This window comes from Nematolebias whitei, chromosome 5 (assembly GCF_014905685.2).
Source record: "Nematolebias whitei isolate Nwh7 chromosome 5, NemWhi1, whole genome shotgun sequence".
Classification (NCBI taxonomy): Eukaryota; Metazoa; Chordata; class Actinopteri; order Cyprinodontiformes; family Rivulidae; genus Nematolebias; species Nematolebias whitei.
In genome coordinates, this window is record NC_056502.1 from 14,410,618 (window position 1) to 14,431,042 (window position 20,425).

The window sequence follows — 20,425 nt, forward strand, 5'->3', positions numbered from 1 at the left end:
CGTGTTCTATTCCGATCTAAAATAACACTCACATAACATTGCACAAAAAAATAAAATAAAATCATATGTATATACTCTGTGTGTGTGTGTATATATATATATATATATATATATATATATATATATATATATACATACAGTATACATCTATATAAATTGGAGTAAAATTAGAAAAGTTTGAATAATTTTTTAGGACGGTCCCTTACCTGTGGCCTCATTATAGTAGACACTGATCCTGTCCAGCTGCAGATCACTGTCTCCATGGTAAGTTCCTGTGGGATCGATGCCATGTTCATCGCTGATCACTTCCCAGAACTGCAGACAGAAACAGAAAGCATCACATGATACGAATACAACAATAATTTGACCTCCTAGCCCTGGTGGTTATGGATCTTTAAATGATGAAAACAGCTGTGGGTTTGCATTCTTGTATTTAGATGTATAATCCAGGAATATTCCCCCTTTTCAGCAAGTCGTATCTTAAGTAGTTTCCTGCTTCACAGCTGTTAATATTTCCATAGCCGCCAACTGATGACTCGGCAGTATGCAATGCTTTCCTGTGTAAAAAGTAATGGAGGGGCACAATGGAGCTACAGATCACTGTGAAGACTGAACTGAAAATAAATGCCATCAGAGGGTAGTCGCACAAAGACCGGAGACACTGAGAGTCTCCAACTCTGTATTCAGGTCTTGTTCCATAAAGATCACACTCAGTGTACGTTGTCGTTTGCATGTCCTAAATTGTCTGACGTTTTTCAGATGTTATTCAGCAGTAAAAGGTGGATTTAAATCAATCTGCTTAGGCTGGCTGCTCTACAGACAAGTACTTAAAGGATTGTGGGCCTGTGGAATAAATATGACATTTGAACATTATGAAACCAAACTAAAAATTAAAAAAATGAACCGATTGACCTTAATGATGGGGAAAAATGCTTCTCTGCAGAACAAAAGCACCACTGAGAAACTGACGGATGGTTGACACAATAGATGTGTATCAGTAATGATAAAAATCACTGTGAACAAATGAGGACAATGAGCAGGAAAAGCGATGCCACACCCTGACCTAATTCACCACAATGCAGCCATTCAGCATCTCTGTCAATCATAACCACTGGACATCTGAGTCAATGAGTCCTGAGGGAACGGAAACAAATGGAGATCCTCTCTCTCTCTCTCTCTCTCAAAAATCACCATCAGGCAGATAAAATATGCAAAACAACAAATGTACAATTTAAAGCAGCACCTATAACGTGCTTCTGTAAAACAAACTACAATGATCAGACAAAGAATTTGGCACAAAACATTGCAACAACTGCACATTAAGGCAACTGGATACTGATTATTGCATTTGCTGTGCATCAGCTGTTTCCTCCATTCCTCCCACACCCTGCTCTTAATTTGGTTAGTGCAGGAAAGACGCTGATTACAAGAAAGCTTCTGCTTTCCAGGACATCTCTACCAGAGACACTCAATGATCCCCTAAAATCTGCGCTATTTTAGTGAGGTCTTAATACCAGGGCATGCATTGGAGAATCCTGCTTAAACATATGCTGGCTTTGCAAATTATCAGCTGTAAAAGAAAGAAAAGACATAAGACAGCAGTAATAATGGGCCCCAAGAATCCATTGTTGCAGATGGCAGCTGTTAGGGAAAGACTGGGCAGATGATGAATGGACTTCTTGTGCCCCCACTTTGCGAAATTTCTTACAGATTTGTGGTAAACGTTATAAAATCGGGCATCAATTTATGACATGAGTTGATTAACACAAAATATTAGTGTATATTTATTAAAAGGAAAACAAAATCTTTACCAATAAGTCATGCCACACCCTCCCAAAGTCCCCCCTTCCTCAGTAGCTGGAATCTGCCAACAGCCTGCAGAAAAAAAACCTGATCAATATGAGCTATTGATCTATCAGACATGTGGGGGGAGAGTACCAGTAACTAGGCCTCTGATTCAAACTCCCTCATTGTCTGAAGCACCAGACATTATCTGTGGGAGACAAAGAAAGCAAAGTGCAGACTCCGAGGGGCTCTGACAGGTGAGAAAATACCTTTCTCCCCCATTTCTCCTGCTTTCCCCCCTTTCTAATGCCTTAAAATGAGTTGGATCCCAGGAGTTGTGAGGCAGACACGCCCGGTGCTGGGTGAACAAAGCCAGTCCCGTTATGTCCCTGCTGCTCACACCCACCAGTTACTGCAGTGCACAAGGAGAAGCACAAAAAGTCGGCAATCCCTTCTTATAATCAGCTTATGTGTTTGAATTTTGGAGAAACATTTACGGTGTCAAGCCAAATGTTTGTCTTCAAAGAAAATCAGTTACATAAATGAATGGGTTTAAAAAAAAACCAAAACATTTAAACACAAAAAATCAAGTGTTTTTATAACCTTACCTTGGCACCGATCTGGTTGCCACACTGGCCGGCCTGGATGTGCACGATCTCCCTCATTATGGATGTGAAAGTTTGACCAGAAAGAGTGGGGGAAAGAGGTGTGTGGATGAGCGCAACGAGCCGAACCGAGCCCTGCCGAGCCGGACAATGGATTTATAAGGCTGGAGCGTTTCCAGCGCGGGGCTGCGGAGCCCCGATTGGCGCGTGGCCACACCCAGAACAGACTGCGGCGCGTGGTGATTGGATGAGAGGAGTGAGCCAGCGGGTGTGGGGGAGGACACCACTCCAGATCAGGGAGGGGAATCAGAAAAAGAGACTGGGTCTTACCAGCTGGTGTCCAGAAACATGCACTACAGCTGTTTTAGAGTCATCCATGACTAATGATCTCTGTGTCTCTTCTGCTGAGAAAACAGATGGCAGGAGTAAAGTTGGGCTGAAAGGGGGGTCATCTGGTCAAACAGCCGTTTTAAATCAGGTTGGCTTAAAGGTTGTATGCACATGCAGTGAGTTGCACTGAAATCCGTCCATTGGTTCATGAGATATTTTGCTAACACAGCAGTCAGACAAACAGACATGGGTAAATCATGTCTGATGTTGCAGACTGGCTCATTCCTTCTCTCCCCGCTTTACCCAGTATCCTCTGTGTGTGGGTGACACAGCAGAAAAGCTGATCTGACAGCCTCATGATGAACTTCTTCTATTTAAATGGTTTCTGAGATAAAACAACACCAGACTGCAAGAACACGAACACAGAAGTGGTTTGCAAGACTGGTTTCACTTGTCATCAGCTATAGTGTGGAAAACAGGAGCTAATCCAGTCTGAAGTGCAATGGCGTTTCAGTTCCAGAAGTAACGGTTTAATATTTGCTGCTGGAGGACTTTTATGCATTTGCAACAGCCTAATCTAAATGGAAGTCTGTGTTTTTGATCAAAATGATGATTCTGTGGAAACGAATACTGTTTTGCTATTAAGTCAGGTCCTCTGGAGGGGTTCAAAAAACAAAAAAATTGTAGAAACGGTTCATCTTTCATCCGAAAAGACTTCTTCAGTCTGAGGAGCTGTATTCAGCTCAGTCTTATAAACAACACCTTCTCATAGTGGATCAACCAGTTTTGTAAGAGTTGAACACGAAGGCCTCCACCCCTGTTTAATGATGGACAGTTTCTTTTCACAAAGATGGCCTCCTTTACTCCTCTCTCAAACCATCGTTCCTCTCTATCCAGGATGTGAAAATCTTCATCCCTGAACGAGTGACCGCTGGCCTGGAGATGAGTGTAGACCGCAGAGTCCTGGCCTGATGATGTTGATCTTCTGTGCTGGGCCATCCTTTTGGCCAGTGGCTGTTTAGTTTCCCCAATGTAAGACTGATCACAGCCCTCCTGACACTGAACAACATATACAATATTACTCTGTTTGTGCCGGGGGACTTGTGCACCAGAGGGTGATGGGAGTCAAACTGCAAATACTGGTCTGTGTGGGTGGGTTTGCGGTACACCTCAGTTTACAAATGTCCTCTATCAGAGACTGAGACCTCACAGTCCAAGAAAGCCAACCTGCCATTTTTTACATCTTCTCGTGTGAACTTGATGTATTTATCCATAGAGTTGATGTGGTCAGTAAAATGTTGGACTTCCTGAGATTTAATTTTAACCCAGGTGTCATCAACATACCTGAACCAATGACTTGGTGGTGTCCCTGAAAAGGATGTCAAGGCTCTCTTTTCTACCTCCTCCATGTACAGGTTGGCAACAATAGGAGAAACTGGAGACCCCATAGCACACCCATGTTTCTGCCTATTGGCCTCCATATGTGAAGTAGGTTGACTGCAGGCACAGTTTCAAGAGTTGACACAGTTGTTCTGTGGAAAGTGTGGTCCTGCTGCTCAGAGTGGTGTCTGATTTTAATCTTAAACTGACCACATCTACTGCATCATCAACAGGAATGTACGTAAAGAGTGATGTGACATCAAAAGAGACCATTGTTTCATCAGTCTCCATGATGACATCCCTCACCTTGTCCACAAAGTCTGTGGTGTTCTGTATGTGGTGTTCTGAGCTGCCAACTAAAGGGATGAGTACAGCTCCTCAAACTGAAGAAGTATTTCGGATGAAAGCCAAAACATTTCTACATTTTTTTGTTTTTTGAACCCGTCCAGAGGACCTGACTTAACTTTTTTAGATTTTTCTACCTGGATTATTGAGCATGCATCAGGGTGTTTTGCTATATATTAAGTTAACATCAATCCAGTTGTCGTTTTGTCACTGCACCATATATTACTCTTGGCTTGTGGAACACAAAAGTGGTGTGAGCAATATAAGAAGTACATGCATATTTAGTTGGTTAATTCACTGATAATAAGTATGATATAAAAGGTAAAACATTCATGTGGTGCTGCTCTCTGTTGCTCAATCATTATACATCATGAGCATCTTTATTTTAACTCAGATCTAATAAAGATAACTGTTATTTTCAACATTAGTTCAACACATTATTTTCATTGTATTGTCCTTTTTCCTCCAACATGTATACACAATTTAGAAAGAGTAAACAATACGTATCTAGAGTGGGGAGTGGTGGCGCTGAGGTTGGAGAAGCTGATAACCTGTGATCGGAAGGCCGCTGGTTCAACTCCCTGAACCGACAACATCAAAATGTGGGTGGGAATGATGAAACACAGGAAAGGAGCTACTGAAAAAAACAACAAATGGATCTTGAGAATTTCCTGCAAAAAATGAGTGAGTGCAGGGTGCTGAAGCTGAGTAACTATAGCTAAAAGAAGCAAAACAGTAAGTAAAAGGAGCAAACTGATTTGTAAAAGCAGCAAAAAACTGCCTTGAACCTTAAAATTGCAAAACAATAGCTTGAAGAAGGATTGTAAGCTCAATCATCCAGGTAGATAACAAAAAAAGGGGTTAAATCGTGTCATCTGGACCAGTTTCTTTAAGCGAGAAACGTTTCGTCCCCCATCCTGAGGACTGGACGGTTCTGTCCAGAAGACCTGACTTAACTTTGTTGGATTTTTCTACCTGGATTATTGAAACACCCATGCTTTTAAAACCCATACTTCGCAGTGGGCCAGACAAAGCTCTGGTACTTTACGCTCTAGGAGACTGAGTGAGGCAAATACTAACAGTTTGGATGGGAAACTCAGTACTAGACACGTTTCTATTATGTTATAAATTGGTTTGCGCAAATTAGTCAAGGTTAAACGGTAAATTTTCCATGCTAAAACCCAGATTTACAGTTGTTTTTTTTAACATATATATTTCCTTATTTGTCCACTTTAAATTACTGAACCAATGCAAAAGCTTTAAAGACTAAAACACTCTGAAAAGAATGTCTACTGTTGCCCAAACTATATGTTCATATTTATTATTTGCTTGTATTTCTATTTTCTCATGCCTGTCTTAAGTCTCGAACCATGTTTGCTGTTGCATGATTTTGCTGTACTGATTTTGTATAAAGATTGGGAAAAAAAAAAGTTGTTAAACGGGAAGTTGCAGTTTTCATACTCACCGCTAGGTGGCAGAAAACGGAAGTCATGAATAAGCTGTGGGAGGATGGGCGTTCGATTGCACGCACGCACTTCCCCTCCCCTCGACAGACATTTTTCTGATTCCAGTCAACAGACGACAGCTTACAGCCTGGAAGTAGATTTAACTTCGCTCTGAACAGGTTTGTTGATTTCTATTGACCACATAAAGATAAAATAAACAAGTCGTTGGATGCGTCTCGTCGCTATATATTAGCTGAGTAAATGCTTGACTGCTTTTTCCCCATAACTGGACTGCGGTGTACGGACACTGCTGGTACTCGACATCACTGATTTAATCACGGAAGTAACTTTAATCCTAAAACGATTTCAGACGTAACATTTTAAGTTGGTATACCTGCTGAGGTATCGGATACAAGTACGTTTTTAAAAACACTGCACATATTTATGCTAGAAAAAGACGAAAGCTCGTATGTTTGTAAGGAGGAAGGAGGAGCCTTGAGCTGAAAACATAAACCGTTATATAAACGTTAGGGGGCGCACTGGTCACGTGAACTTGTTACCAAGTACAAACATTAATACGTTATTTATTTGACACTTAATGAACAAGTGGATTTTTTTAAATGATTTTGAAATCCTGTAACTGAACTTGTCATTTTTGTACGTTAAGTCATTTTTAATCATTTCTTTCAACAAAATGAGTAAAAAGATATTGCTCTAAAAAAAAAAAAAGTACAAACATTAATATTTGGGGACTGCCACCTATTATTCTACACCTCGGAAGTGAGTCTACATTTCTATCTCCGTTAATGCGGCCCGAACCACAATGTCTACCCCCACAAAAGTTATATCACAACAACTGGCATGGCCCCGTGATGTGTGCTATTACTTTTATTGGCAATTGGCGTTACCATGGTGACATATTTTGCTAAGAAAATGACAACTTTCCCATAGGAAATTAATAGGAGAAAACTTTTCAAAGAAACTGAGTAACGTCGGGAGCCATTTTGGTTCAACATGCATGGAAGGCACCTATTATCACTTATTATTATTATTAATTAGTAAAAATAATTAACATGAACTATTAATGATTCATTTTAATAATTACAAATAATAACATTAATAATTATTAATATGAATAATTTATATTTAATATTACTAATTAATATCAATATTATTATCAAACATATTAATCGTTTATAATAATAAATCAATGATATATTAATCATTATTAATTATTAATAATATTTATTATTAACGATAATTTAATAATAAATAGGCAGTCCCTGTCAAAGTTCCTGGAGAAACTTTGACAGTTTTACATTGCTGTATTTTTTATGTATATGTATATATATATATATATATATATATATAATTTCAATCCTTTCCTCAGTTGAAACACCTTTCAAAGCGTTTTTGAGGGATGCAAAAAGAATATATGTTCTATTGTATCTCCATTTACTTTTTACTACCTTTTACTACCCTTTATTAGCCTCTACAAACTATCCATCCATCCATTATCTTTTACCTGCTTCTTCCATTTTGGGTCACGGGGGTCGCCGGTGCCCATGTCCAGCAATCACTGTGCGAGGGGCGGAGTACACCCTGGACCGGTCGCAAGTCCATCACAGGGCCACATAGAGACAAATGAGACAAACAACCATTCACTCTCTCACTCACACCTAGGGACAATTTAGAGTTACCAATCAGCCTAACATGCATGTTTTTGGTCTGTGGGAGGAAACCGGAGCACCCGGAGAAAACCCACGCATGCACGGAGAGAACATGCAAACTTCACCCAGAAAGGCCCCTGGACCGGGGTTTGAACCAAGGACCTGCTCTCTGAGAGGCAGCAGTTCTACCAGTTGCGCCACCGTGCTGCCTTTTACAAACTATTACTTTTGTTCTTTGTTGATGAAACTTTATTTTCTTATTCCATCAGGAATCAAGATGTTTCATACATGTGGACCCAATGAAGCCATGGTGGTGTCTGGTAATGGATTTATTATTAATATTTAAACACAAAACATCCCCATTTTTTATACATGTCTGCCTTTGTAATACTGTTAGATTGATAAAAAATCAGCACAAAAAGTCATAATGATTTTATTGGTAAAGTTTGGTTTATTGTGAATAGATAATATTGTCATTGATATAATCATGTCCGCAGAATGATTAGGGAAGTACGGTGTTTAAGCTTGGAGTAGATCAGGGAGTTTCCATTTTCTTGTAAATTATGTTACTAAATGTTTTGAGACATTCATATTGTTGCAATATGGGGCTTTGATTTTTATCATATGTTACTAGAAACTGTTCGATGCTTGTCTTACATGTTGACCCCTCTATTTCCAGGGTGTGGCCGCTCTCCACCTGTAATGATTGCTGGAGGAAGAGTGTTTGTCTTACCGTGTATACAAAAGATTCAAAGGTGATTTTATTTATTTTTTAACTCATTTGTTTTGTCTTAAACAAGCTGTTGGCTGTTCTAATATCTTTGACAGTCATATCCAAAATACCCTTTTTTTTTTTAAATTCCCAGAATTTCCCTCAACACTCTGACTCTAAATGTGAAGAGTGACAAAGTTTACACCCGTCATGGTGTCCCGGTCTCTGTCACTGGAATTGCACAGGTAAACTTTGACAGCTGTCTGAGTAAAATGCCTTTAGCTGTGCGTATTCTGACAAAATTAGATTTGAATTATATAAAAAGTCTCTTAAAGTGGTCAGCATCTTTTTGAAATCAACAACGCTACAGAAAGTTGTTCTCGAGCTTTTCACAAGTCATTTGTTAATGCCTACTTGGAGTTGCTTGCAAGTTTTGTCATGCGAAAAGTAGAGAGACAAAAGCTTGAATGGTATGTTTTTGTTAAACTTTTATCTTTACAGGTTTTTTTTTTTTTATCATTGATACTCCATGACTCACTTTCAAGAAAAACCAGTCTTTCTACTTTTTTTGGTTTTATTTAAATCTGCTGATGCGTGACAGTTTTTAGCTATTGATTTCTTGTTTCACTTCTAGTTTGACTCTTTTTTTTTTTTAGGTGAAAATTCAAGGTCAGAACAAGGAGATGTTGGCCAATGCGTGTCAGATGTTCATGGGAAAAGAAGAGGATGAAATTGCTCGCATTGCACTTGAGACACTGGAGGGACATCAGAGAGCTATCATTGCTCATTTGACTGTAGAGGTTGGTCTTTTAACTGTCACAGATGTTTTTGCATAACTCTTGCTGTTCATTGAGCTGCTGATTAAGTACTGAACTGTGGTTATTTACACTGCTTTGTGAGCAGGAGATCTACCAGGACCGTAAGAAGTTCTCCGAACAAGTCTTTAAAGTGGCCTCCTCAGACTTGGTCAACATGGGGATTGGTGTTGTGAGCTACACGCTCAAAGATGTTCACGATGATCAGGTGTGCTTTCTCTGTTAAAATCATGTTTTCCTAATGAGAACAAGAATGTTGAGCACATCCAACAAACGATGTCTCATAAATCTGGGATATTATTCTGAGTTGTTTTTATTCCATGAAAGCTTTTAGTCTCAGATGGTTTCTGCTGTTACATTAAAAGGCTTTAGTGATTGATACTGACCATTTGTGGTTCAGCCAACCCCTATGTTGTTTTTTTTCTTTTGTAGCAATACAGACAAATTAGGCTTAAGTGCTTCTATGAGTAGCCAAACTACCCCTTCATTTGGTTGTCTAATGTTCTGTCTTCCATTTCTGTAGCTCAAACTGGATTTCCTCTTCTAGCTGTCCTACCAGGCTTGACTACAGTGTTTTATCAGCTCTTGTCTAAATTAATTTAATGAAAACTGAATAGATTTACTGTGCTGCGCTTGAGTTTGATTTCTTTCTTGGTAACTGCGTCTCAGCTTGATCGCTTCATGGCAGCACCAGGTTTGATTATCTCTGGTCCCTTCTTTGTTTTTTAGGGTTACCTTATCTCTCTGGGTAAAGCCCGTACAGCTCAGGTGCAGAAGGATGCCAGGATTGGAGAAGCTCAATATAAACGAGACGCTGTTATAAAGGTAAAAAAATGTATAAAAAAAAAGTTTACATAGGAGAATACTTGTCTTGAATAGAATTACATAATTAAAGGTTGCTAATGCTTAAGCGCTGAACCACACTTAACTATCCTTTATCTTATTTGTTATGACTTTTGGCAGTGAGTGGTACATCGCACAACGTAGAGTTAATAAGACACTTCAAGAAAACAACATATAGGGGGATCAGTGGGGTTTTGACAAAACGTATGAGAAAACTCAGCCCTCTTTGGAGCTGGAGCTCTATAGCTGAGGCACACTATAGAAACTTTGAAATATAAATGGGTAGCAGAAAGTTGGACTTGGCTTGACTGAACTGGTATTTTGATATCTTTAGGAAGTTTTACACAATGGCAATTTAGGTTTGATGGATTTTGCAGATTTTTTACGCAGATTGTTTAACAGTTGATGTCACTCTAACTTTTGAGCTGTCTAAAAATGTGCAAATCCCACTTCCTCCCACAACTCACTTTGAGATATATACAAATTATACATCAAATTGTAGGCATTGTCTTCTTTTATCCAGTGTTTCGCTCACAGCTTTAGGACTCAATATTTTGTTTCTCAAATCTCCCTAGAAGGCACATAGTTCACATCCAGGCGTCCACAGATTCAGTTACATTGTAGATCAAAATACTGTTTTCCAAACTTGAAGTGAAGGGTCATTTTTTCCTCCGTCGCAGAGCGAAGGGGTAATTTGAAATATCTTCTGTCCGTCCGTCTGTGCATGTTGTGAGCATGAAAATCAAAATAAATAAATAAGGTACCAACTTCTATTTTGGTATGTGGCTACATCCAAGCATAAGAAAGGTCATTATCAAAAACTGGGTTGCCAAGTCAAAATCCAAGATGGCCACCACCATATATGTATACAGTATATATATTTTGGCCACCCCCTAGCGCTACCATTGCACTTGGTTGTGGATACAATTGCTCCCTCCACCCGCCAGGCTCTGTCACTCTGCTGTGCTTTAGACAAGCAGAAACAAATTACCGCTGTCATTTTTTTCCCCACTTGAATATTTTTCAACAAAACCATTAAGATTCACTTGGAAAACTACAAACATTTCCTATTTTAATCCCTCAGCGATGGGGACATTATTTATTCATTCAACCTTTATTTAGACAGGTAAATTCCATTGAGCCTCGAGGACAGTTATAAAAAGTCATACAATTTTTTATTTTATTTTTTTTACAAATAGGATGGCCAAATAAAAAAAAGAAAAGTAAAAAGAAAATCAAAGTAACAAAAAACAGTTAGATTATAAGGCAAATGTAGAAGACTAAAAACAGGAACATGTCTGCATTGGTCCTTGCCAGGAGTCCAACAGATTCTTAAAGCCACTTCGAGAGGTCATGGTCGAGAGCTTCAGATCTTTTTGTAAGATATTCCAGGAAACAGGAGCAGAGTAGGAGAAGGCCCTTTTGCCTAGTTCAGTTCGCACTGAGGGAACACTGCAGGTAATAATGTCCTGAGAGCGCACGCTGTAGCTGCACTCATGCAGTGACATGTAGGAGGAGATGTATGAAGGCAACAGACCAAGAAGTGATTTAAAGATGACAATGTACCAGTGAGAGAGTCTGTGTGAAGTTAATGATGTCCAGTTAACCAGTGAATACAGTGTGCAGTGGTGGGTACGATAATCACAGCCAGTTATGAATCTTAGTGCACCATGATAGACAGCATCCAGCATCTGCAGGGTTCTTGTAGGAGCGTTCATGTAAATAATGTATTCAATGGAGGGAAGGAAAGTCACAGATACAAGGCGTTTCCTAGCATTCAGGGTTAGACAGGATCTGTTTCTGAAAAAGAAACCCAGTTTAACTTTCAGTTTCTTTACCAAGTTTTCCACATGGAGCTTAAAAGAGAGATGGGAGTCGACCAAGATACCCAAATATTTATAGGAATCGACAAACTCAATCGGGACACCATTTGAGGATGAGATCAGAGGAAGAACTGCTGGGACCAACTTCCTATTTGACAAAAGCATCCCTTTGGTTTTGTCGGCATTTAGGACAAGTTTGAGGTGGAACAAATTTGTCTGGATGATGTCAAATGCAGATTTCAAAAGTTGGAAGGCCTTAGCAACTGTTTTAGCTCGACAATAAACAACAGTGTCATCAGCATAGAAATGTATGGATGCATTAGGGATGTTTTTACCAACATTATGTATGTAGATTGTAAAGAGGGTAGGTCCTAAGACTGAGCCTTGTGGTACACCATTGTTGACTGTTAAATAACTGGAGCAAGTACCATTATGTTGAACACATTGCCTATCAGTGTAACACTTGTCGTATTGGGGAAACAAAATAAATTTCAGGTGAGTTTTAGTCTTCTGCTTATGGTTCACAGTTTCTTAAGATCTGACTTGCACATTGACAGTTAGGCTTAATTTTTAGTCTGTCTGCTTCTCTTCAGTTTTTTGTCAGGGAGTGAGAGACACGTGAGTGGTTACCATGGTGATCATATTAAACCACTGACAGATTTTGATCATGGTTCATGTTTTCAGCTCTTATGCATGTCATACATCAAAATGTAGACATTTTCTCCTCATCTTGGATTATGACAAAGCTGCGTTGGCACCCTTCAACATTTCTTCAGGGATTTTCTCGTTTGTCACGTCTCCTCTGTTGGTGACAATTTACAGGAGGCCCACGCAAAGCAGGAGCAGGTGTCTGCTCAGTACATGAATGAGATTGAAATGGCAAAAGCCCAGAGAGATTACGAGCTGAAGAAAGCAGCCTACGATGTCGAGGTCAACACCAAGAAGGCAGAGTCAGAAATGGCCTACCAGCTTCAGGTACGCTCCTCTGCTCAGGATGGGACCTTCAGTGGCCAAGTCACAACACGTTAAAGCGGAAAGTGTTTTGCGTCTGTATATAAATGAAAATTTGTCTTATACTCGAGCTCCTGATTTTTTTAAACCTTTTGTTGCCTGATTTGTAAGTAGTGTTTACATTTTCTATACAAGGTGGCAAAGACCAAGCAGCGCATTGAGGAGGAGAAGATGCAGATTCTGGTGGTGGAGCGTACGCAGCAGATTAGTCTGCAGGACCAGGAGATCATCCGCAAAGAGAAGGAGCTTGAAGCTAAAGTGAAGAAGCCTGCCGAGGCTGAACGGTACCGACTGGAGAAGTTGGCTGAGGCGCAGCGGTGAGTACTGGAGCCTGGTTTAGTTGCCTCGGAGATGAACTGTTGGTTCAAATGGTCAACTTTCCATCTCCTGTAGCGCACAGCTCATCTTGGAGGCTGAAGCTGAGGCCGAGTCCATCAGGGTGAGATCTCCATTCGTTTCTCTACTTCTGTTTTACATTTCATTGCTGTTTGTGACAAATGACCATCCTACAGTACTGTTTTATTTTTCCTTACCTATATCCAGTTTGACATCCGTTTACTGCAAACTCAAGTGGCCTGTTAAATTTTTCTCCTTACAGATAAAAGGCGAGGCAGAAGCTTTTGCTCTGGAGGCTAAGGGTCATGCCGAGGCCGAGCAGATGGCCAAAAAGGCTGATGCCTTTAAGCAGTACAAAGATGGAGCCATGGTGGATATGCTGCTGGAGAAACTTCCACTGGTCAGTTTGACTCTTTTGGTTAAAATAACTAAACATATAAACGTTTGAACTGTGAGAAGAAAAACTTGAATTAAAAAAACAAACAAAGATCTTTTATTTGATTAATCACGTCCTGTTAGCCTTTCATTTTATTTTTGAAATAAATAAAGGTGTGTCCTTCATGGCAAAGACAGTCATTGTGTTTGGTCACTGTGCTGAGGGAGTGTTGTTTTCCCCAAATACTGCTCAGCTCTTTCAACATTCTTTATACTGCTTCAGCTTTCCCACACAAAGCCAGCCTTTTTTCTCCTTTTAGTTGTAATTCTTTTGAGACGCGAGCTAATGTGCAACATGTTGCTGCAAACCGAAGCTTCAAGGTAACCTAGAAAGTTGAGGGTATTTGAGGTGTAGAGTGAAGAGAAGTTGTGACAGTTTACTGTGGTTTTTGTGTCCGGCTGACAATCTGCTCCAAGACACAAACAACCCTTGATTTGAACAAGCAGAATCTGATGTGAAGTCTGTGGTTCAAGTGGGTGTAGAGGATCCACCTGGGTTTGTTTCCGAGTGTCACACAAAGCAGTGCAGTGTTGATTCTCACAGTGCTGCCAACTTTTGTCTCGTTCAGTGCGTAGGTGGTCCGAAGATGCTTTTACAGTATTTAAAGTTTTTGTTTAGAAAACATTTTTTTGTGTGTGAATATAAACTTTCTCACTTTTCCTCCTTTTTTTAAGTCTTCAAAATTTTTTTCAGTTCAAGAAAATTTATTTTATTCTCCTAATATTAATTCATTTTTACCTTTTTTGGAGGTTTTTCTTTTTCTTTCTTTAAACCAGGGGTGCCCAGTACATCAATCACAAAGACATTATGGGTAGATCGTAGGGCATAAATAAAAAAAAAAAAAAGACAATTTATTATCATCCATCCTTACTATGAAATTTGTCACGTGATTGACATAAGGGCAGCCAGTCACAGCCCTCAATCTCTCAAACCAGGTTGAGACTGGTTGAAACAAACAGTGACATTTTCCATGTGTGAAGTGGCACATGCACACTACAGGCGGCTGCAGTCCAAAGTTTTTCTGCACTAACAACAATTATAATAAATGGCAGAGAGCAGAGTGTTTTTGTGACATTCACCCTTTTTCAGCACGTAGGAGCAAAACTAATAAAATCCAGGGTCCAAAGAAACGTCCATGTATTCACCAGTTTGGACGCAACTGTCATGCAGACGCTGCATGTGCAATTAATGCAGCTGAGCCCAGCAACAGGGTTGCCAGATAAATTTAAAATGTCTTATTTATTCCCTCATTTTCTGTGCACATGTTCAACAAACACAACACACACACCTCATCTTAGAATATCTTTACTCAGCACATATGACAGTTTAGTTCAAAATACTATCATTTTAAAGCCATAGTATTATAGTTTATAATTTCTTATCTGGCACCCTGATTGACATGGAAACTACAGTGTTTTCATGTAAACCCTCTCAATTTTAGTTTATTATCCCTAATAAACACGGAAAAAAACAGTAACATTTCCAGAGGTTGTTCTCGTGTAAACGGGGCCTTATAGATCACTTTGACTTGGTCATTTTAAAAGTAGCTCGCATGCTGAAAAAATATGGACACCCCTGTTTTAAACTATAAACTTATGAAATCTCCCATTCCATGTCTTAACTCCTTTTTGTTTCCCTGTGCAGATGGCAGAGGAGATCAGCAAGCCATTGTCGGAGACCCAAAAGATCACCATGGTGTCCAGCGGCGGCTCAGAGGTGGGAGCAGCTAAACTCGCTGGAGAGGTGCTCGACATCATGACCCGACTGCCGAATGCTGTGGAGAAACTCACCGGAGTCCAAATCGCGCAGGTACGCTCTAACATGTGGTGAAGAATAAAAAAAACTGCACCTGACTGAACAACCTGGGGGTGCTGATTAACCTACATTTGTCACAGGTTGCTGGAACGACCACCCGTGTGTATTAAGAAGAGCAGCAGCATCCTGGTAGTCACGAAACTCCTCGCCTTGTTCCCGTGTTGACTCGGCATCATTATAGTCTCGTCTCGCCGTCTGTGCATGCGTTTCGCTTGTTTTCCTTCTATATATGCAGATGAAGAACTTGTCTTCCTCCTTCATGTGGTTTGTTTTCCTGTTCAGTGCTGGTTTTGTGTTCTCACTGCAGACACCGTTACCGATCAGCTTTTATCTGTTGCTGTCAAAACCGCTCTCTCAATGCACTGATTCAGACTGAACGAAGAACTGCTGTTTTATTCTCTATGCAGCCGTTTACATTCTCATTGTTCCTGCAGAGGATACTAATACACCAATGTGACCTTTTTATTTGAGTAAAGTAATTTCTGTGCCTTTTAAATGCCCAAAGAAAATCACTACAACACATGTTTTAATCTTTATAAAGTTCTAATGTTATTTGACATCTGATGGATGAACTGCAGACGTTAGGTCAATCTTTATTTTTTTACTGACACGAGTGAACGATATGTTTTAGTTGTCCATTTGTTTGTTAGAAAACGTCAAACGTTAAGTCTGAAGTGTGTGAGCAGGAAAGTTGAAGGTTTTCAAAAGGAAGGGGGTGATGAGTGGAAGATTTGAGGTTTTCCTGTTTAGGCAGTGAAAGTGTCTTCTGGTGGAAACGGTTATTTTATTTTTTACTAAAGGAGGACCACATATACTCTCCAATAAACAACCTGCTTCTTTCATCTGTTTGACTTTAATAAGTTACTTTTGTACCTTTTTGTTATCAGTTGTAGTGAGACATCATCCAAAAGTGCTATTTTAGTTTATAAATTGTCAGCTCTTGTATATCTGCACGTGTAGTTTTGAATGTTATGATCAGAAACTAAAAGTGCTTCTAGTAAAGATTAACTTGATGCATTTTGTTAATCGCCAAGTGCCTGGTCAAAAGCCTCAGTTCACCCTTTAGCCTCTCAAAACTTCTGTCAGGGAATCTTTTCCTCATGTGCAACTCATGTGTTCACGAGCCATTGCTGTTGATGGCTATAAATAAAAGGCAAGCGTGTCTTGACCTTTTTTGGTATGTTTTTGTGACAAATCTTTGAAAACGATGCATGACTATTAATTCATTGTGAAACTGCTTCAATGTATCTGTAATAAACTTAATAAAATGTTTTATTTACTGAATTCAACCTGTTGGATGTTTTCCACCCCTCAAGTCTTGTTTAACACAATGTGATCACGATTCATTTCAAAATGGGTAAATTTATTAAAACATTACAAAAATTAATAAAGGGTACCAAGGTAGCAAGTTCTACAAAGACATGAAGGACCTAAAATGTTACTTTTTTTTATATATATATTGGTAAAGAAAAGAGTCATTTACTCTTTAAAATATGTACATGATGTAGCAAAGTCTACTGAAAGCAGAGAGCCTACAGTCATAGTAAAAACTAACAAAAAAAAAACTTTAATTAAATTTAATTCAAATAATTAAACATTTGCAATAGTTTTTCTGCTCTGGAGTGTCCCTGAACACACCAGAAAACAAAGACAACAGCTTTCCTCAATTTTAGAAAAGTGACAAGTTTACAAGGGTGTTAAACAAAATGTATATGTTTTCCACCCCTCAAGTCGTGTGTGTGCATGCGTATATATATATATATACACACACACACAAACCGGATTCCAAAAAAGTTGGGACACTAAACAAATTGTTAATAAAAACTGAATGCAATGATGTGGAGGTGCCAACATCTAATATTTTATTCAGAATACAACACAAATCACAGATCAAAAGTTTAAACTGAGAGAATGTTTCATTTTAAGAGAAAAATCTGTTGTTTCCAAATTTCATGGCATCAACAAATCCCCAAAAAGTTGGGACAAGTCCATTTTGACCACTGTGTGGCATCCCCCCTTCTTCTTACAACACTCAACAGACGTCTGGGGACAGAGGAGACCAGTTTCTCAAGTTTAGAAATAGGAATGCTCTCCCATTCATGTCTAATACAGGCCTCTAACTGATCAATCGTCTTGGGCCTTCTTTGTCGCACCTTCCTCTTTATGATGCGCCAAATGTTCTCTATAGGTGAAAGATCTGGACTGCAGGCTGGCCATTTCAGTACCTGGATCCTTCTCCTACGTAGCCATGATGTTGTGATTGTTGCAGAATGTGGTCTGGCATTATCGTGTTGAAAAATGCAGGGTCTTCCCTGAAAGAGATGACGTCTAGATGGGAGCATATGTTGTTCTAGAACCTGAACATAGTTCTCTGCATTAATGGTGCCTTTCCAGACGATGCTTTCTGGAAGTATTCCTGAGCCCATTCTGTTATTTCCTTGACAGTGGCATTCCTGTTTGAGGTGCAGTAACGTTTAAGGGCCCGGAGATCACGAGCATCCAGTAGAGTTTTACGGCCTTGACCCTTATGCACAGTGATTGTTCCAGATTCTCTGAATCTTTTGATGATGTTATGCACAGTTGATGATGATAACTTAAAAGTCTTTGCTATTTTACGCAGGGTAACACCTTTCTGGTATTGCTGCACTATCTTTCTGTGCAACAATGGTGGAATTGGTGATCCTCTTCCAGCTGCAGAAAGAAAAGCTTTGCAGAGAGTGGTGAAGGCTGCACAGAAATCTGTCGGAATCAGCCTCCCCACCATCACAGACATCTACACCTCCAGATGCAGGAAGAGGGCCACCTGCATCATGAAGGACCCCACCCACCCAGCACACACACTTTTTGCCCCACTCCCCTCAGGAAGGAGGTTAAGGAGCATTAAGTGTAGAACCACTAGACTGAGGAACAGCTTCTACCCTGAGGCTGTTAGACTCATGAATCTCTAACTAGAATAATCACTGTGAAAAACCATATCATGTTGCTGCTGATCTGTTTCATGTTGCTGCTGATCTGTTTCAATGTTGATGTGTTCATGCGTGCACATCTGCTCACAGACTCATGTTCATGTTTGTGGTGATGTTCAATGTTTTATGTTATGAGTGCTTAGTGTATATTTAGTTGATGTTTTTCTTAGTTCATATCTTAGATGTTATTACTGTTTTTCTTATACATTTTATTGTTGGATGTAACTGGGACCCTGTGTACATAATTTCGCTCCACCACATGTACCACATGAGGTGCGAATGACAATAAAGAAACTCTGACTCTTACCATCTTGGCTTCTTAGAGACACTGACACTCTGAGAAGCTCTTTTTATACCCAATCATGTTGTCAATTGACCTAATTAGTGTTAATTGGTCTTCCAGCTGTTCGTTATATGCTCAATTTCCTTTTTCCAGCCACTTATTGCTACTTGTCCCAACTTTTTTGGGATTTGTTGACACTGTGAAATTTTGAATCAACATATTTTTCCTTTAAAATGTTACATTTACTCAGATTAAATTTTTGATCTGTCATCTATGTTATATTACAAATAAAATATTGACATTTGCCATCTCCACATCATTGCATTCAGTTTTTATTCACAATTTGTTTAGTGTCCCAACTTTTTTGGAATCCGGTTTGTATGTAATTATTATTTTTTCTCCCTTTGGGCTGCTCCCTTCTTCAGGGGTCACCACAGCGTTGCGCAAAGACATGGCAATTATTTTTACATCGGACGCCCTTCCTGACGCTCCCACAGCCCTCTGTGTGGAGCAGTGGGCTGCTGTAGGGCATCCGGGGGAGCAGATGGTGGGGGCCCTGCTCAAGGGCCTAGAGTGGGGCAAATGAGGGTGGAGGTAGGTGTGGGTGCTTCACCTTTCACACCCACATTTCTATGTTGTCGGTCTGTGGAGTTAAATGGTAAATGGACTGTACTTATATAGCGCCTTTCTATCTTATCGAGACACTCAAAGCGCTTTACACAACAATCTGTGCCTCATTTACCCGTTCATACAGCACTCTACTAGATCGATACAAAGATTAATCAAAGCTTTATCACATTCTTACACATGGGACACACATCAGAGGCAGTGGGGGGTTCAGTGTCTTGCTCAAGGACACTTCAGCCTGTGACTGCTGATGGAATCAACCCCCCCAACTCTTGCATTGGAGGCCACAGCCGCTCCGAACCAGTGATCTTCTGATCACAGGCCCACCTCTATCCTCTGAGCCACCAGTTGATTAATTCTAAACTGGAAAACATTCAGACAGCTGGCGGTCTTCCCAGGAGAGGACGGCTGAACTTATTCTGTAGCAAATTCTGCTCACTGTAGCCCACAATTTAATATTTTATATACTGGTAATAATGCTTTTTTGTACATTATATTTAGATACATATTCTAAATTATTTTAATGAAAATATATATATTTTTTTATAAAAGCTGTTTATTTCGTTAATTGAAAAACAAATTTTGACCAAAAGAAAAACAAAGTTGTATTTCAGTTATTGGCTTCAGCTGTAGAAAAACTCAAATCAGTCGTCCTCTGGAGTCGACGTTTGTCTTCCGAATAACAGTTTTCAGGAAAATGAACCGAAGCACGGCAGCATTATGAAGGTAGTGCAGTGACCCAAAGTCCAGACCTCAGCTCGATTTAAATGATGTGGAAGAAACGTTAAAACGTGACTTGAGAATGTGAGATTCAAGAGAAATCTGCAGACTTTGAATAAAGCAAAGTTATGACGACTGAGCCAAAGGTCCTACACGTACAAACAAAAATACTGTAGTTTCCAAGAGTTCTCACTCCTAAATGTAAATGAAGATCACAGCTTCTGCATTTGGCTTTGCTTATTATCAGACTCTAAAAATGTAATTTTAGTTCTCCGAAGTTGGAGCTGTGAGCGTACGAGTTTATAACTTGTATGAAGGATATTCTAAAACCAAATAAGTTCAGTGAAATGCTCACTGGTGGTGCATCTATCTGAAGAGACATCATCAGGGGGTGCTGCAGCACCCTCTGCACCCCGGAGTTCCCACAGAGGTCGTTTTACCTCATTTTAAGATCAAGGTATAACAAATAAAAATAAAC

The 20,425-nt window shown here is 39.7% G+C and overlaps 2 protein-coding genes across 2 annotated transcripts in view; one reads left to right on the forward strand and one right to left on the reverse strand.

Moving 5' to 3' along the window:
* The window catches only part of tubb5 (tubulin, beta 5), a 4,375-nt gene extending 1,776 nt beyond the window's left edge, over positions 1-2,599 (reverse strand). The window contains exons 1-2 of the mRNA XM_037676216.1: positions 2,394-2,599; positions 207-315 (exon numbers count right to left, since the gene is read on the reverse strand). Of these exons, the coding sequence (XP_037532144.1) occupies positions 207-315; positions 2,394-2,450 (166 nt within the window). The 5' untranslated portion in view covers positions 2,451-2,599. The remainder of the gene's footprint in view (positions 1-206; positions 316-2,393) is intronic.
* Positions 2,600-5,976: 3,377 nt separating this feature from the next.
* Positions 5,977-16,631, forward strand: flot1b (flotillin 1b). The gene is made up of 13 exons (XM_037676219.1): positions 5,977-6,069; positions 7,830-7,880; positions 8,240-8,315; positions 8,427-8,517; positions 8,929-9,072; positions 9,176-9,295; positions 9,817-9,912; positions 12,576-12,728; positions 12,900-13,081; positions 13,158-13,203; positions 13,363-13,500; positions 15,181-15,345; positions 15,432-16,631. Exons 2-13 carry the CDS (start codon positions 7,838-7,840, stop codon positions 15,459-15,461), a joined length of 1,284 nt encoding a protein of 427 aa, XP_037532147.1. The 5' UTR covers positions 5,977-6,069; positions 7,830-7,837; the 3' UTR covers positions 15,462-16,631.
* The last annotated feature ends 3,794 nt before the right edge of the window (positions 16,632-20,425 follow it).

Bases quoted from the DNA above. Each gene is read 5' to 3' on its own strand.
- flot1b (XM_037676219.1), top strand. From the start codon at position 7,838: ATGTTTCATACATGTGGACCCAATGAAGCCATGGTGGTGTCTG. The intron at 12,729-12,899 runs GTACGCTCCTCT...TTTCTATACAAG, and splicing joins AAATGGCCTACCAGCTTCAG to GTGGCAAAGACCAAGCAGCG. The intron at 13,501-15,180 runs GTCAGTTTGACT...TTCCCTGTGCAG, and splicing joins TGCTGGAGAAACTTCCACTG to ATGGCAGAGGAGATCAGCAA.